The sequence below is a fragment of the Helicoverpa zea genome, chromosome 25 (genome assembly GCF_022581195.2).
Source record: "Helicoverpa zea isolate HzStark_Cry1AcR chromosome 25, ilHelZeax1.1, whole genome shotgun sequence".
Taxonomy (NCBI): Eukaryota; Metazoa; Arthropoda; class Insecta; order Lepidoptera; family Noctuidae; genus Helicoverpa; species Helicoverpa zea.
Window position 1 is genome coordinate 1,819,654 of NC_061476.1, and position 18,969 is coordinate 1,838,622.

General features: G+C 38.5%; 1 protein-coding gene and 1 pseudogene across 6 annotated transcripts in view; both read right to left on the minus strand.

The window, feature by feature from the left end:
- LOC124642622 (protein MON2 homolog) overlaps positions 1-18,969 on the minus strand; it is a 63,076-nt gene that overhangs the window by 39,917 nt on the left and 4,190 nt on the right. For 4 of the 6 annotated variants that reach the window (XM_047181134.1, XM_047181132.1, XM_047181131.1 and 1 more), the window contains 13 exons: positions 17,792-17,921; positions 15,947-16,047; positions 10,985-11,110; positions 10,692-10,771; positions 10,183-10,330; positions 8,648-8,762; positions 8,134-8,265; positions 5,271-5,367; positions 4,826-4,954; positions 4,491-4,570; positions 4,180-4,310; positions 3,696-3,815; positions 3,139-3,343 (listed from right to left, as the gene is read on the minus strand). In XM_047181134.1, coding sequence (XP_047037090.1) covers positions 3,139-3,343; positions 3,696-3,815; positions 4,180-4,310; positions 4,491-4,570; positions 4,826-4,954; positions 5,271-5,367; positions 8,134-8,265; positions 8,648-8,762; positions 10,183-10,330; positions 10,692-10,771; positions 10,985-11,110; positions 15,947-16,047; positions 17,792-17,921 — 1,594 coding nt within the window. The other 2 variants (XM_047181133.1, XM_047181135.1) reach the window with 2 other exon arrangements.
- LOC124642836 lies at positions 9,170-9,288 on the minus strand (annotated as a pseudogene).

Sequence of the window (18,969 nt, forward strand, 5' to 3'; positions counted from 1 at the left end):
TTACCTAGGTCGCGCTCCCAAAGGTTCCCAAATGGGGTTCCGCGGAACCCTGAGGTTCCGTGACAGGCCCTCAGGGGTTCCATGGAAAATTCAAGATTTCCATATGGTAAATCGTTTCACTTTTGACAATATTAAATATTAAATTGTTTTAAATATTGCATTCCAAAATTCCATTTAGGTACCATGTAGGTGAGTAACACTCGGGAGTGTTAAGTACGAGTTCGCGACAAGTGGCGGGGGAAGGCCACGGCGGCAGATAATTTAATTCCGTTTTTTACAAATTGTAGATTAACTTAATAACTCCAGGTCTTCGGCAATCGGCAAAAATAGGTAGCGAGTCGGCCAAAAATCACCGCATTTTTTGGGCTTATTTCATCGCCGGGATTATACGTTTTCATACATTTGACAGGACGTGAAATGACACGGCATACCTACGAGTATTTCCAGTGGCTATTTTTACGATGAATCAAAGTGTCATTATTTCCAATTTTTGCACCTCCGCGAATCCGAAAATTTCGCGCTCGCTTCGCTCGCGACTCCATGTTACCTGGGATGCTTTTATGTTCGTTTAATTGCTCAGGTATCCAACACCGAAAAAATTTCGCGCTCTTCCGTCGAGGTTTCCTTTGATGTTTATTTTTTATTCCTCTGGTTCAGAAAAAGCAATAGCGCTTTCTTCGCTAGCTGCTTCTTATTCATTTGCATTTGCTTTTTTGGATATTTTATGGATATTGTACTTTTTGAGACCTTATTAATTTACAGTGGTTTTGTTTATTTTGTGTAGGTACTTAAACTAAAAAAAATTCGCGCTCGCTTCGCTCGAGGTACCGGCTACCACTGAATGTCTTTCAATGCTAGCGGGTGTTTGGAACTTCTTCTTTTAGTTAAAAAAATCGCGCTCGCTCGCCTCGCACCTGTACAAACCCAATATATTTCTTTTTGCGTTTACTTTGTCAGTTTGTAAACTGAAAACTATTCACATAATACACAAAGTCAAGGGCGGCTAAATTGTTTTCTGGCCCGTGTGGCAGATAGCCATGCTACGCCTGATTATACTGAATATGTCTCTAACCATATAACCATTTGGTGCGCTACCTCACGCTACGAGCCGTACCTAAGTGTATTTACGTCTTTAGTTTACTTCTTACTTAAGCTAAGGTTCCGCCGAAAAATGGTGAAACGAAAAGGGTTCCGAAGCCAAAAGAATTCGGGAACCGCTGTCCTAGGCAACGCGACAGCCCTTGGTAACTGGTTGTCAGACTATTCTGGCTTCTGACTGTCCGTATTGACTGCCAAAGATATTCCAATGATAGAACCCACCAATTAAACGTGCCTTCCGAAACACGGAGATACTCGTCATGATAAGGATCCAGGGACCGATGGCGACAAGCGGTGCATAACCATTTGATCTACCAACCAGTGCTGTTGTTACTTAGCCACGAACCCTATATCTCTTAAAAACTGTCTAATAAGAAACGGCAGAGAAGTGTCTATGTTGTCAGGGGGTGCTAACTCCCGTCTGTAAAGATTATTGAGTTACCCAATCTTATATGTGTTGCTAGGGAGTTTGTTCTTCTTTCGCCACTTCTTCCCAGCAAAAACACATAAGAAGTGGCGAAGGGTGGGCGTTTTGGGGGCTGTCTTTTGAAATTTTTCTGACGTTCGAAAAGTGCTGTTTTGCAGCCAAGTTTTAATAAATGACTTTCGATTGCTATTTGGATTTTTGATTTTAAAGAATTCTTACCTGTCAGTGGCGAAGGGTGGTTTAATGAAATAGGGAAGCCGCAGCAAAAAAAAAAACTGGGGGGGGGAGTACTCTGGGATGGGGGGGAGAGGTAATGGAGGTAATTTCTCAGTCCACCTTTTACCACTGACTGAGAGACTGATAGTTTGAACATGTTTTCTTGAGGAATTCGGCAGATTATTAATATCTATAAAACTTTATTATCTTTAGTTAGGTATATTAACTACTAGAATCTGAGAAAACTTGGCACTAGAAACAATACATTTTAAGTATTTAATTTACAACGGCCTGTTAGCCATTGATATTTATCGTAGGTATTTATCCGTCAGGACGTTAGTAATTTTAATATAGACGTAATATTGGTAGGTAATTCACCCGAGCGGCGGCGTGCCCGAGTTTTATAACACGTTTTTATTCTCAAAACTTAACCTTGAAAAATAAGTTCCTTCCTAAAAAGTAAACAATCTGTCGGATCGGAAAACAGTCTAATGCGATAAATGCTATAGGTAAATTAAAAAGAAACCTGATGCCAACTGTCTACGTATAAAAATACATCATTTCAACATAGATATCTCTATTTTCACTAGGTACACACACTGTAGTACTGTACTTGTACTGAGTACCAGGTCACACAGTGCGATCGCGGGAATTAGTAGGGAGTAATGATACTGCCAACTATTTAATCAAAATTATCAAAATTATATAGTTGGTGAATTCATAAAAATAAATAAATTCCCAACTAGGGTCATTAAATTGCGGAGAATCTTAACACCACGATTCAGGATTTGCATAAAAATGCACAACGCCATCTATGTTGACATAATGTAACTAAAACACACACACGAACTATGTTATTTCCAAATGATACACACACTAATAAATTCAATTAAGTAATACAAAGAACAAATTGTTAATGGTATTATCTAAAACAAAATAAGAACAATGAGAGTGAATTTGTCTGATTTGTTTGTTTACATATTTGAGAAAGCGCTGTCACTCGCGCGTAGACAGACACAGTAGACTCTTGACGCGTTCTTTCTCGTTCACTCGCGAGTTTTGATTGGTGGAAGCCGCTCCGTGAGCCGGGTTACCGCTCGCCCTTATTTTGCGAACATCGCGCGGCGCGGCCTGGATGACGTCACGCAAGCGTAGTTTTGTATGGAGGAGGAAGCCGCGGCTTATTTAGTAGGAGCAAAATGTTTCAAGTAATTTATAGACAATTTTTTTTACGGTGGTAGGCGTTTTGTTATACCTACATATTTAAATTGTGTGGTTTAAATGATTATATTAATTATACCTATACCTATATTATAACTTATACCTATGCTTCTTTCTTGAAATTCGAAAGGGAAGCCGATGGGAATCGGCTTATAAGGACGCCTCGCCACTGTTACCTGTAGGTAATGAAGCTGATGGCAGCGGAGTCCCGACCCACACAACTTGATGCCTATAGTCCGGGTCGGGCGGCGGCGGCGGCTCGCGGCGCCAAGGGCAGGGCAGAGCGCCCAGGGCTCCGAGGGCAGGCACTACGTATTGAGCTGGGAGGGCGCAGCGACATAATGCGCTTACGCATGCGTCGCGACCTACTGAGTGTCCTACCTGGGATGGAAATGTAGAATTTATTGGATGGTAGTAAATGTTACTCTTTCTTAAGGGTAATTCATTGTGAAGTAGTTTTATCAAAATATAGACCAGATACTTAGATTTATGTGTAAAAAATATCTCGCTATAATTAGGATGGTTATTAATTTTTTTGTCACTTTTGCGAAGAGTAGCACCATCAAAATGAAATTTTCTTGACAATAGACATGAATGTAAATAAATAAATAATTATCCTGCCATTATCTAAAAGAATATTATTTTTCTATGTATTTAAAAAATATATCTAAAACTGAGTTAGAAGATCAAAAACTTTAGCGCTGTTAATTTACTATTTCTAATGAAAACTCACCTTCCCACTGACTCTGGCTAATGTCTGTATGGCACGGAGTATATTCTCCAGTTCACCTATACTTGCTTCAGCTAATACTGACAAACCCCATACAAGACCACACCATGACGATTTCAGCAACTGTAAACAAAATATATTCCTTATATCCTTAAGAAAAGGTTGAAAAGGGGAGGAAACACAAACCCGCATCTTACTTATATGCGAAAGTTTCTATGTATGCAAAGATGTTTGTTCCTCTAAAAATACCTACCTCTGAAAGTACCTAGTCTAATATTTAAAAAAGCCATTGGGAAAAACACTAAAAGGGACAATAAAACTTTTAAAGATTTAGAAGTAGGCACCTGCAAGGACTGTTTACTGTGGTTATATTATCAGCGACTTGGAGAGCCATGCCTTAAATTTTATTTTGTCCCTTCCTGTGTTTTGTTGAGCTGCCTTTTTTAAGAAGTCGGTTAAAAGTATAGGCCGATAAATATATACTTGCCTGTAATCTAAGCTGTAACTCCTTATCCTCGACTTCATCTTCAATCTTCTTGACCACGTTGGAGTTCTGATCAGCCTCCCCGTTGTGAGAGTTGTTCGTTATTATTTTGTCTGTCTTGTTGTCCACATCTACTAAACAGGAAATAGCATATTATTAGATCATTTCATTTTTTTTTGAGACACTAAACTATAAATTGCTATCTGGGTGTAGTGGAATTTTCATACGCAATGCGAAACACCCTAACCTTAACTTTGAGATATTTTGTGTTTAGGGTAACGAAATTTGATATTGCAACTAACCATTTACCCTACCTTTGTTATTTCCGTTCTTATTAGAGTTTATTTCTCTCTCTTCTGTATCGTTCTGTATGTCTTCATACATTTCTTGTAGCCTGAAAATTAACCAAATATTATTATAGAAAAATGTATTCCGAATTCGAAGATTCTACTCTAGGGTAGAGTATCACAAAATTAAATATGAAGACTTTCTTTGTTTGACAGCATAAATCACATGAATTTTTCAAAAATTAATACACACTTTCCCATTTGAAAAATTCAGTCTTACTTTTTTCCAGGTGCAAGAATTATTTCACACGGGACACGGGATAATACCATGAACGGAACATAATCTTAGTATATATTATTACCTAAAATACTCGCTTCCCTCGACACTGATGGCTATAGACCGTATAATCTCCATGAGACAAGCGTAGGCGACTGATATGCCGTACCCATCCTGTATTGTCGGTGCTTCTGATCGATCCAGCATCTCTATGCTGGAAGAACAAGAAATAATATAAATGAGAAAAGGTATATAAGCAGGCTTATATAAATAATAATTCAAGCACAGTTGAAGAGGGTGGTTAGTCTGTAGTAATTATATATCAAGATATTTTTTTTGTTATTTGAATTAACCCTAAAAGGCCCGAAACTACTTAACTAATTTGAATGATTTGTTCACTGTTAGGAAGCTACACTATCCCCGAGTAACACAGGCTATATTTTACCAGTGCACGAGAAGTAGTTTCCCTGGGACGCGAGTGAAATCACGAGAAAAAAATTGTGGTATAGTATTAATGACGTAATACTTACTACACAGATTTAGCAGTGCCAGGGTCGAAGGTAACACAAAGTGGCAGCCACACTCCTTTCCAGTAGAATCCTGACTGTTGCGGTATACCTGATGAGCCTGGAAGTAAATAACATTGGAGTCAGAACCTATTTTACTGACAATATGTTTTCACGCCAAAGTTTAACCGACTGCGGTGATTTGTTACATATATAAGGGGTTTTTACGTAATTATGTACTTTTCATCCGACTGATGGGAGTCGTCGCATGGGAACGTGTTACTTCCGTTTTCTTTATTTGCCTTTTAGCCTTATTGCATGTCATCTTTAATAAGCTACCGTACTATTTTAATTATTTTTCTAACCATCTAAAATTGTAGTGTTATTAAATATTACAAGATTTTAAAATAAAATCTAGGAAGCTATGCTTTTTGTCAACAGTCACTTAGTATTGAAGAAAGTAATAAAAAAACGTGTCGAAAATGTTCACAAAAATCTTGTGCATAATAATACTGACAGAGTTAAGTTTTGTCAATGGCAGTATAGAAGAAGATAGACACGACAGACACTGTGAGTTTTCACAATATTTTCTTGATAAATAGTGGTCCGTGCTTATAGCGTGCCCGCATGCGTGCTTCGCTACGTATAAAGTCCACCATTTTGTCACAAAAAATTTAATAAATGACGAACCGCTCGACCGATTTTGTGTAAACTTCCCATAAATTATCTACTAAGTAGTCCGAACAAAGCCTAAACATTTGGTTTGGATAGGTGAGAACGTCCTTAGTTATAAAATTACAACGTAAAGTGTCATTTATTTTTATAGAGTCGGATGAGGCAAAAGCATACACTAACTGAGGACTGAGCCTATCATGACCTGTCAATAATTTAATATTTTTCCCCATAAAAGTTGCTGCTAAATTAGTTTTAATTTCAAAAATAATGTTTCAGTCATAGAGGATATGGAGCATAACAAAGTATTAGCCAAGCTGGTGAGGATGCGGTGCACGAGACGGTTCTCGCCAGGAGTCTGTGTCAACGAGGTGGCTCCAGTGTGGACCTTCGACTTCTTGGCACAGAACTGCACGTAATTAAAGATTGAATATATCTTGGTTGACATGATAGGTGGAACAAAAACATAGATTTATCCGGATGAAGAAAGTAGTTCCCTCACGACAGGGATCCACGAAACTCGTGGATTTTTATCCCATTGAGTTAAAAAAAACATGGTCTAGGTCAATTGAGGTTCATAGACCATCATTATTTGCCAACTGTGTATTTAGGGGTTGGCTTTCAGTATAACCAGATGCAACTAAGTACCAGTGTTTATCATGGCGCGACTGTCTATATACCCTTCTCAGCCCAGTCACCCACACATCCCGATACCCTTGGTTAGACTTTCTATCTTCTGTATGCCCAATTCAAAAATTCTATCCAGCTCATTATTTAAAACACACATTCTCAAGCTCATGTGTATCTGTAACTATGTTTACAAATAAATAAACCTGAATCTGAAAATTCCAAATTCCAGAGAAAGACTAGGCTGCGCAAACAACTATCGCTCAAACCGTTTCCGAAGCTACCGTACATGCATGAGGCGCTGCCGACCACTCCTGGACATCTACTTGAAGATGGTGGAGTACCAGGAACAGAACTCCTCAGCTAACGGCAGCGACAGCGACGATAGCAGCGATGAGGAGAAGTATTATGATGAATGGGAGACGAATGTGACGGAACACCATGCAAGTTATACGGAGAACAGATATTTGGATTCGGGGAATTTGACCGATGATTTAATTTTGAGGACTTCAAGTACATAAGTGTACTATTTTAAGTAAATGGTAACATGTGCTAAAGATGAAAAGTTTTTTAGGTTTTGAACGCGCTGTTCTCAAGAACTAATGGACACATTTGGAAAATTCTTTCAGTGTTAGACGGTCTATTTAGCCTTCCTCGATGGATATAGACTATTTTTTATCCTTATACGCAGAGTAGTTCCAAGGTAACGCGGGTGAAACTGCTGGCGGAAACTAATCGGACAATCTACTGCAATATCTACTTCGTGCACCATTCACTCTCAAAAATACTGGCTTTTACTTTGTTCTAGAACACCAAGTCCCAACGACATCAAGGTCACGGTCACGTTCAAGTTCAAGGTCACCAACAACCGTGACCCCAGCTGACTTGACCGAGGATTTTGAAGAGGAGGAGTATGACGAGGAAGACCAGCGGGGCACTTTTGTAGTGTACAAGGAAACGGATATTGACGAAGCTATAATGTTGCCAGATGTTGATTATGTGCCTGGGGTTATTAGCTCGGAGGTTGATAAGTTGTATGGGTGATTCTTGGTGTTGCCAGGTAGAAAAAATTGTAGATTTTTTTTGTTTTGGGAGAGTAGGGTTTGTACTTTGTGAAAATAAAGTCTAATGACCCTACAGTTCAAGTATTTTTCATGTAAAGACAAAAATAAATGACATAATAGTTTTCAAATGATATATCCCCACTATTTAGGATTTCGTTTTAAGAACAAAATAAACTTTATTATTGTTTTTTTAACAACTCATTTAGCACAACACACCATTAGTGATAGAAATAAGTTTATCATCACTAAATAGTAATAAAACAAAGTCACATCCCGCAGTCTGTCCATATGTATGCTAAAAGAGTGCGTTGCAGACAATTTGACGCTTGGTTATGGTTCTGTTATCATTATAGTCATGCATGGTGCATGGTGCATATGGTGCAACCCACCCTGCGATCTTTAGATCTAGACAACAGATTTCAATGCGAGTTTTTTTAATAGATGGAGTGATTCAAGTGGAAGGTTTTGATATATAAATTATAATCGTAGCTGTTTTTCTCATTATAATAAGTAATGAAACTTACCAGCAGCAGTATTAACATTAGAAGCGACGAACAGACTCTGCACATAGGCGCCGAGAGCGTTCACTATGTCTTGGAATATGTTCGTCGCGTGCGGCTTCATGTCATAGCATTCGCAGAACGCTTTTAATAGATCTGTAAGTATTTTGATAATGTTTAATTAATGTCTTACATTTATTCTTGGAAAAATACAAGCAAAAAATTATAAATTTTATAATCTTTCCACAAGATTTTTTTTTTGTAAATTACCTAAAATAAAAAAGATTTAAATGTTAATAAATGCATATATGCAATGATAAATGCAGTTCGTTCCAAATAACTTTGCAATTCTGAACCCGTTTCACACATGTGCAGTTGTGTTTTGTTCATATATTCTTTTTAATATTGCGAAGTTCATAGCAGCCAACTTCGGACAGGGAAAGCTTTACAATATCTGCAAAAAGTGAAATGCTACCTCCAGAATTACAATGTACTGTAGATACATGCTTGTTCTTCTATATAAAAACAGTGAACTTACTTGGTTGTATAGTCATTTTGTGTAGTACTTCTAAAGCTAACGCCCGTTGCCACATCGGTTTGTCTGGGTCCAAGAACTTTATTGTGAGAGATAGGAAGATTTCGCATTCTGTCACCTGAAACAAAGAAAGCATTATTATAGCAATGTGATAGTTGTCAGGTGTTTTCTTGTTCGTTTTAGTCTCCAATTTATATTATAGTACTTGCAAAATTTTTGTCGTCATGGAATATCGCGGCGCAGAATCCATTTTTTGATATCAATAGTCGATAGGGCCGCCATTGAATTTGGGCAAACTGTGCTATTATTTGTTTTGCTTATATTTCACTTTTTTTTTTTTTATCGATGGTAAAAGTCATCAAATAACCCCTCCCGCTGTGGGTTAGCAGCGATGAAGGAGTGTCAGACTTTTACTGACTAAAAATCCATCGTGTTCTTTACTAGGTCTTTTATGTACCAGGGCCGCGGTAACTCTTTCGAACAATCCCGCAGCCCCGGCAAACCAGGACCCCGCTGGGGGCAAAACGTTAGCGTCCCGTGGTGTTCCCAGGCGGTCACCCATCCAAGTACTGACCGCGCCCGATGTTGCTTAACTTCGGTGATCGGATGAGAACCGGTGTTTTTAACGTGGTATGGACGTTGACACGTTTCACCTTACGTAGAGGTAAGGTGAGTAGTGCCCGCATGTGCTGCCCTGGTGGACACACACACAATACACATACCAGCACAGCATGATACTTGTGCACTATGACGGACACGAGGCGCAGCAGGCGCATGGTGACGGGGAAGTGCTGCCCTGGTGGACACACACACAATACACATACCAGCACAGCATGATACTTGTGCACTATGACGGACACGAGGCGCAGCAGGCGCATGGTGACGGGGAAGTGCTGCCCTGGTGGACACACACACAATACACATACCAGCACAGCATGATACTTGTGCACTATGACGGACACGAGGCGCAGCAGGCGCATGGTGACGGGGAAGTGCTGCCCTGGTGGACACACACACAATACACATACCAGCACAGCATGATACTTGTGCACTATGACGGACACGAGGCGCAGCAGGCGCATGGTGACGGGGAAGTGCTGCCCTGGTGGACACACACACAATACACATACCAGCACAGCATGATACTTGTGCACTATGACGGACACGAGGCGCAGCAGGCGCATGGTGACGGGGAAGTGCTGCCCTGGTGGACACACACACAATACACATACCAGCACAGCATGATACTTGTGCACTATGACGGACACGAGGCGCAGCAGGCGCATGGTGACGGGGAAGTGCTGCCCTGGTGGACACACACACAATACACATACCAGCACAGCATGATACTTGTGCACTATGACGGACACGAGGCGCAGCAGGCGCATGGTGACGGGGAAGTGCTGCCCTGGTGGACACACACACAATACACATACCAGCACAGCATGATACTTGTGCACTATGACGGACACGAGGCGCAGCAGGCGCATGGTGACGGGGAAGTGCTGCCCTGGTGGACACACACACAATACACATACCAGCACAGCATGATACTTGTGCACTATGACGGACACGAGGCGCAGCAGGCGCATGGTGACGGGGAAGTGCGGCCGCTCGGCGGCGGCGCCTGCACCAGCACCCGCCGTGCTGCCCGCGCCCGGGATGTGCACTCCCGTGAACGCTGCCCTGGAAAAAAAATACATAAAACATAAATTGTAAACTACCATTTTTTCGAACAAAAATGTATCTGCATGGAATGGAAATATATCATTTTAGGTACGTTCTGGGCTCGAGCTGCCGATCGCACATGCCCCGACTGCATAAAATTGGCCACAGATAGGCCCGAGTCACACCGGAATGACAGCGGCGCCGCGCGGCCGCTCGCGGCGTCGCTGCCGGCCACTCGACTCGAACCTCACACTACTCGTTTTTATATATGTTGTTTGCATGAAATCATTTCATATCAAAGCGCTGCCATGCTGCTGCCATGTGCTCTCGCCTTTAGCTATCGACCAATAGACTTTTAACAATTTTATGAGCATCTTACCTGTACTTGACGTTTGGTGAGAACAGCCTGATGATGAGGGCACACACGTGCTCCTTCAACAGAAATCTGAATTCCGCTATCTATAAACAAAATATATTCAAATTATTTGATGAAGTTCACCCATATAGTTAGAGTAAATAATGCAATACACAGGCCCAGTTTCACTGGTGTGGTGTGGTGTCAGTTAGTTATGTGATAGTTAACGATATCTGCCAGATAAAGGCTGCTTAAAATTTCTGTGACAGGGACTTTATTAGTAACCTATGAAACTAAAATTAAATAACATTGCTTACTTTAAAGAAAATAGGCGAGAAGTCCGTGAGCACCGTATCCAGTAACTCCAAGCCGAATGTCTTCGGAACGTCAGATATACCGACCAGCCAATGTGCCGCATCGCCGTTTATTAACTGGATTATATCCTGAAATGTAAATATTTTATTAAGAAAATTCTTTTTAGGGTTCCGTACCTCGAAAGGAAAAAACGGAACCCTTATAGGATCACTTTGTTGTCCGTCTGTCTGTCTGTCTGTCTGTCTGTCTGTCAAGACCCTTTATCTTAAGAACGCGTGGACGTATCAAGCTGAAATTCACATGAAATACTCGGGTTTATTGTCCCTTTAGGCTGTGAAAATATCAAGCTTCTAAGCCAAGCCAATCAAAAGATATAACCGATTATGTCGATATTTTCAACAAATTCTCGACACTCGCAAAGGAATCAAAACCTACAGGGTACTTCCCGTAAACTCAGAATCTTGAAATTTGGCATGAAGCATTGTTATATAATGCAAATATAGGAAAAATTGCGAAAATCTCATTTTTTTTGTTATATAATATAATAAAAATATTTTACTAAAATAAAACTTACTACCTTATTTCTCACGAACGAATAAAGGTACCAAATTGAAATTTATACCAAATACCTAGGTCTATTGTCCCTTTAAGCAATGAAAAATCTAACTTCTAAGTTAACGCGATCAAAAGATACAGCAGTTTTACCGACACCTTAGACGAATTTCCGTCACACGCTAGGGAATCAAAACCTACAAGGTACTTCCCGTGAACTCAGAATCTTAAAATTCGGCACGAAGCAACGTTATATAGTACAGATAAAGGAATAAAAGAATTATTATTAAAAAAACAAAATACCCGACTGCACACTAAAAAAAGAGTAAAACAAGCCCCACAATAATATTTAATTTATAAATATTGATGGAAAGCATCGCAGGCGGGGACCAACAGAGGCTTATTTATAGTCATTTCGGTTGTGCACCATTTAGCAGAATTTTCGTTGGTGGCGGTCAAGGTGGTCCCCGCCTGCGATGCTTTCCATCAATATTTATAAATTAAATATTATTGTGGGGCTTGTTTTACTCTTTTTTTAAGTGTGCAGTCGGGTATTTTGTTTTTTTAATAATAATTCTTTTATTTATAACTTTTTAGCTGTTTTTATTTAACGAAAATGTTGTAGATGTAGAAGACTATGTATATGTAAGTACCATTTTAAATTATTTCGACGACATTTGGCTTTAGATTACGAGTGATGTTACTCCGCAACATAAATTTACCGCCAATCTGGACTGTTGGTAGTGAAGAAGAAAAAGAATTAGGTGAGTCATTACTGCTGAAGACCGTCAACGACGTGTGCCCTTATGCGTGTGCCCGCATTCGGGCTGTATACTCGAGCATATCCCCCTCCGCACCGCGCCGCGCGCCGCATGCCAGGCCACGCCCTATCTTTTTGCTTGCTAACGCATGAGTTGCTTTGCGTTGACGCAGAATTAACATGTTCCCGTGGGAATTTTGAGAAAAAACGTATCCCATATTAATTATTACTCCCGTGATTGAAATGAATCTAATGATACCGCATACATATTTTTTTAAAGGGAAATTTAGAAAAAATATCCCGTGGGACTTTTAGGATAAAATGTATCCTATGACACTCCCGTAATCAAGACAAATCTAACGATACCTCATACATCAAAATCCATCAAGCCGTTTAGGCTACAGGAGGTCACAAAGGAACAGACATACATACATACTTACATACACTCGAAAAACATTACCCTCCTTCTTTGGCAGTCGGGTAAAAATTGCGAAAATGATAAATTTGAAGTTACATAAAATATTAAAATATTATTTTTGCTTACATGACATAAAATATTTTTTTTCATAATTATAAACTTACTACCTACCCTTTTTCACATGAACGCGTAGAGATATTAAAGTTTTGAATAAAAAGTGAAATTCATATCAAACACTTCTTATACTTCGGCCGTTCAGAGAATGCGTTCCTGACACCTATCAGTTAGTCACGACTAGTGATGGGCACAACATAACACTGAGTTCGTTACCGTTCCTTCAAAATGAACCGCCGCATTATTTTAAGATTATTTTCGTTTTAAATTGGCGGAATCATTTGTTTTATATTTTAGTTATTTAAGTGGAAACCAAAAAAAGGTAATATTCATATAATAAAATTGTTTTATTTATTCTTTGTTACAAGTACATTGAATTGAATGTGCGAACAGAATATTAATCAGACTCCGATTTGCTTGAGGAGGTGGTGTCTTCATCATCATCTTCGCCTACATGTATAATTATATTATTATCAATAACAGAATCAATCCTGATATCTCGGTCTAACAAAAGCCGGGTAATCAAATAAAAACAGATCGAAAACACTTGAAAAACGTGGTCTATGCGCACGAAACGACAACGGACGACTGTTTTAGCGTCACAAAATGGCGGCCCATAACGCCATTTGGGGTTACCATTTTTAATCTAAGTATAAAAATGCGGTTTGGTCATAGTTTTATTTTTATATTTCATAAACGTTATAATTAAGTCTTATAGTCCATTATTTTCCAATTCTTAAAAAGAAAATCAAAACGTATTATTTTATATTATAACTGTATAAGAACAGATTACGATACTTGCCTGTTATTTTTAGCACAGCACTACAAAATATAAACCGCTGACATAACCTTGTAATAGCGCAGTATAGATTTAGAAAAATATTGTTTACCAAGTTATTTGACACTCAGTTTGGCACAAAATTATAACATTCATTGATTATTGATATAATAATGTTGTTTTAATGCTCCTCAATTGTTAAAACGGTAAACAACCAGCAAAAATATTTTTATCGTAACTGCAACGCCATTGCAAAGTTACGTCGTCAGTTCAATCGCGACGTGTCAGGAACGCATTCTCTGAATGGCCGAACTATAAATATAATGGCCTCTAAACTGTGAAAAATTTTAAATCATTCAAAGGTCATTGGGCACCTTAGTATGAAAACCATACCCACGGCGGATACGAACGAAATATATATAGCACAGTATAATGATAAAGGCTCTGATTTACTATGGCATTAGTCGCATCAATGTGAACCATGGGAATCTAGAGAAAATCAGGTGTAAACATCAAATATTTTCCTCATTTCAATGGGGAATTTAAACGACCAAGTTTGACGGATTTGAGAAATCATTTCTTTGTAGTGAAAGAGTATACTCGCCGTTTATTTCCATTGTCATCAGGTCAAGATCTGATGATGGAAATCCTGAGAAATCGAGGGCAACTATCAGAAAGGACGAGACGTGAGAAAGTCGAGAGAACTCGGTATGTTTTAGTTACGTCGTGTTTGGGCTTATATTATTCGTATTGACGAGAACTTTTCACAAAAGTTAAAAATAAAAACTTTTTACAAAAAAAAAAACAACTTCTAAAACAACAAGAAAACTGTTTATATGCATCGGTCTAGATCTCGGTGGTTAAATAAATATAGATGCATCCTCTAGACACCGACTTCTAGACCGATGCACCTAACATCTTTTTAATTTCTTTCTTGCTTTTGTTTTCTTGTTGCTTTTTTATAGGTTTGAAGTTGGATTTGTTTGTAAAATGCTACAAAATAAAATAATGCCGACTTTATAAAACAAAGAAAGGGACAGAATTACACTTTTGTCAGGGCTCTAGAAACGTAAAGCCAGCAGCGCCGAATCCTACTCTCTAGAAGTCGTTGTTACAATTCGACAGCTACAAGTCGTCAGGCGGTTTCGAAAAAAACCTGAAACTGGGGCTCTTTAGGTGATTAATCCCTCAAAAATAAAAGATCCCATTCCTGAAATGGCTGCTTTAACCCAAGTTAGTAGTGAATTCTCATCACCTAAAATAAAATAAGCTCCAACACAAGGTTACGTTATAAATTGTAAAGGAGTTCCCATAACTATATCTGATCTTAGCTGTCGATCCCACAATGGCAGTCAAACCTATCTTTGTGGAAAGTCTTCGCCAATACGAATAAAATAAGCCTAAACACGTGGTAGTTGCAACATACCGTTCGGGAGTTCCCTTGACTCTCTGTAGTCTCCATAATCAAATCAGCTCCAAACCTTCACTGTTTACCAATACCCTCAAAAATACACTCACATGTCTGGTTATGACTCGATGCGTGCCTACAATATTCAAGAGTTGCCCTCGATTTCTCAGGGTTTCCAGATCCTCATCAGATCCTGGTCATCCGGATTGGCACCTTCCTTCTTTATGAAATGTCTTTAACAATAAAAACTAGCATTGCAACCTGTACAATCCTCTGAAACTGCTTGTCTTTTATATTTTTCAAACGATCCTGGACATTCTTCTCCATGGAATTTTAATAAAATATTTATATTCAAAGAAACGTCATACCATTCTCCACGATTTAAAACTACTTTGATTCATGTCCGCCACTTTTTACAAAGCGGGTCAGATATGCCCCATGACCTTTAAGACATAATTAGTTATTTTCAATCAGATTTCTGAATGATGACTATAAAATGTTGTATATAAATAACTTCAATAAAATAACTTTTACAAGGTACTGGCCTACTATTTTAGTTATATTATAAAATAAAAAATATTAACTACTTTGACTCTCACGAAATTACCATAACTATGATTGTTCTAAACTGAACGGTTGGCGCGAAACTCACTTTTTATCTATACAGCATTTGTACGGAACCCTCGGTGCGCGAGTCCGACTCGCACTTGGCCGGTTTATTTATATGAAAATAGTATACCTACTTGGCAAGTAATCCCATTTCCGTCAAGTCATGATTTGATGGTGGAAATGGAAGGCAGCTAAAAAGTTTTCTCTCTTTACGTTCATATCTTGTGAAGTCGCTTTTTATTGTTTTCTTTTTTTTAGTTTTTGCTTATTATATTTTCAGTCACAACTTTTTTACATACAGCTGATTGTATGTATGTAGTGTTACCTGTAATATAAGATATGCATCGACGGCGCATGGTTTAAGATCCTTAGGTGCCTTGTTGTTAGTCTGTGGTCTCACATCTGCAGGGTTCACTTTTAGAGCACCTGAAAGCATACACAAAATACCTTAATATTTAGGTATACGTGACACAAAGACGACGCTGGAGCCAGAGTGATCTAGGGCACGATAGTATGTTTCTGAGAAAATGAAGGAAATGCGATACGCGTTATTATTTGAAATCGGGATATAATAAAACGAGCGATTAAAAAAACGCTTTGCGACTGATGATGACATACTGTATTAATAACTTGAGCGGTATGAATTTGAGTAAGCGAAAAATTAACTAAACTAACAACGAATATTAATTAATAATAAAATCCAGAACGAGCTTACAAAAAGTGAATTGTGATAAATCCATTTCATATATTAAAATTTTATCCGAGCGACTACATTACTAAGTGAGCGACTGGAAATACAGAGAGGGCAACTTTAATATTAAGATAGAATCGATTTTTCTAAGTGAGGTTATACATAACGTACTACTAAATAGTTCACTTTGAGCAAAGTTTTGTAAGCTGCTTTATTAATGATTATTGGTTCCTGTTATTCTATTTTAAGATGGCAGAATTTTGAAAACGAATCACTGCAAAACCGACTCCACGTATAGTCTTGTTTGCCCTACCCCTAGAGTGCAATTCAAAATCGCGTAGGCGCGGAGGGGCGAGGCGGCCTGCGCATGGGACCGCCGGAGCCCCGCAGCGCCGGAGCCGTGACAGAAGCCATGCTTGCTGCATGTTGCATTGTGCTTTCATGCTGCATGCCTGCTTGCATGCTTCGCTTCAATCCCCTTCCCTCGCTCCGCTATCCCCCGCTTACCCCTTGATATCTTAATTATACATTTCCGATTACTATTTAGGAAATGTATAGATTTCCTAGGAAATATGTCTAATGTAATTTATTTCACACATTTTGTATTCGAAACACTTCATTTAAGATAAAATGCCGCTCAGTATAAAAAATACATTTGCTAAATATTGAAAAAAATGCAGGACGTAACGTTGACACTCAAACAAATATTAAGTCGCTCAAATATTATGAAGCTGCTCATTTTGTATTTTAAGTAACTCAAATTAATGTTTGTAAGATACTATTCTGTTGATTTTTCGTCACTTGCAGTCAGTCGCTCACTTAGTAATTATATAACCCAAATTAATTAATTTTGACACTTAAAATTGTAATTCACAGTCACTTGTTTAAATACTATCCTTTGAAATCTATGAGCTTTTTATTTGTTTTTTATTTTTATTTCTTCATGTAAGTTTTAAATAATAAAAATAACAATATTTATCAGTATGAGTTATTTATTAAAACTAACATTCTTAGTTTTACAAAAAAAAACCACTAAGATCACTATGACAGTTCACAAATTGATTTTTCAAGGTAAATAATAGTGGGAAGCACTTAGATCAGTATAGCCTGAAAGAATTATGATTTTTCCACGCAATTGTGTAAAAAAACCATTTTTGCCAAAAATGACACTTAGATCACTCTGGTTCTAGCATCGTCAAATATGGTCGTTTTAAATTTGTCAATGATTTTGACCTCCAATCCTTGCACAAAATTAGATAACTTACATGATGTGCTACCTTTATAGTCAAATCTTAAAAAAATGTATGCTAAGCGTTTTTGGACGGGAACTCCGACAAAGATTTATCTAACACTTGCATAACACTGACTAAGTACATATTAGTGTCATTTACAAATATAATTATGCTAAACCCAATAATTTTAACAAACTATTTACCCCCTTAACCAGTTCACCATTCATCAGAAATACACAATTCTCACCCTCAGCCTCAGCCAATGCCCTCTCGAACACCAACGCCACCAGCTGCCTCACAGTAGCTGCTGCCGCATGACTGGTGCTGACGTCACGGCTCTCCGACGGCGATACCATACGGATACACATGACCATTGTCTGCGGAAGAAGAAGGGGGTTATTTTTAGTACTAGCTTCCGCCCGCGTACCGAGATAACTGCTTCCCGATGCCGGATGGTGACAAAAATCTATCATTATGTCCTTTTTCTGGGTCTAAGCTTTTCAGCTTAAATGGTTTAGCCATTCTTGAGTTATAAGAAGTGTAACTAGCACTTAGACTTTCCTTTATATAGTATATAGGTATTGACTGTCAGTGTACAGACGCCCACAGGTCAACCTACCTCAACTATCAAACTTCTTCAACACATCAACCTGCCTCAATCTGTCAAAGAAGATGGATCAAAATTGCCCCACATCCTATAACAATGTGACGTATCTCAAAAAAAAAAGATAAAAATGTTTAAAAAAATATAGCATGCTCTCCAATTTATTTTTTTTACACCTTCATACAAAAAAAAATGCTTTAAAAATTGTCCAGGCGCTGTTATGAAAACATCGTTCATAGGACTATTTATGGACTATTTCATTAAATTATTTTTTTGTTTGATATGGTATACCTCACAGGTGGTCCCATAATCATCAGGTCAGGATCTGCTGATGCAAACCCTGAGAAATCCAGGGCATCTTTTGAAAGTTGTAGACATGCGCAGGATAAAAACTTGACTATAAGGTGTATGTCTTATAACTTATAACAATATGCAACAGTGAAGGTTTGGAGCTGACCTGATGATGGAGACGAAAGAAGGTCGATGGAACTCGACAACCGAATATGTAAACTACCTCGTGTTTGGGCTTATATTATTTGTGTTGAATAGACCTTTGCAACAGTGAAGGTTTGAAGCTGACTTGATGATGGAGACCAGAGAAGGGCGAGGGAACTCGACAACAGAATATGTAAACTACCTCGTGTTTGGGCTTAAGTATATTATTTGTATTGAATAGACCTTTGCAACAGTGAAGGTTTGGAGCTGACCTGATGATGGAGACGAAAGAAGGTCGAGGGAACTCGACAACCGAATATGTAAACTACCTCGTGTTTGGGCTTATGTTATTTGTATTGAATAGACCTTTGCAACAGTGAAGGTTT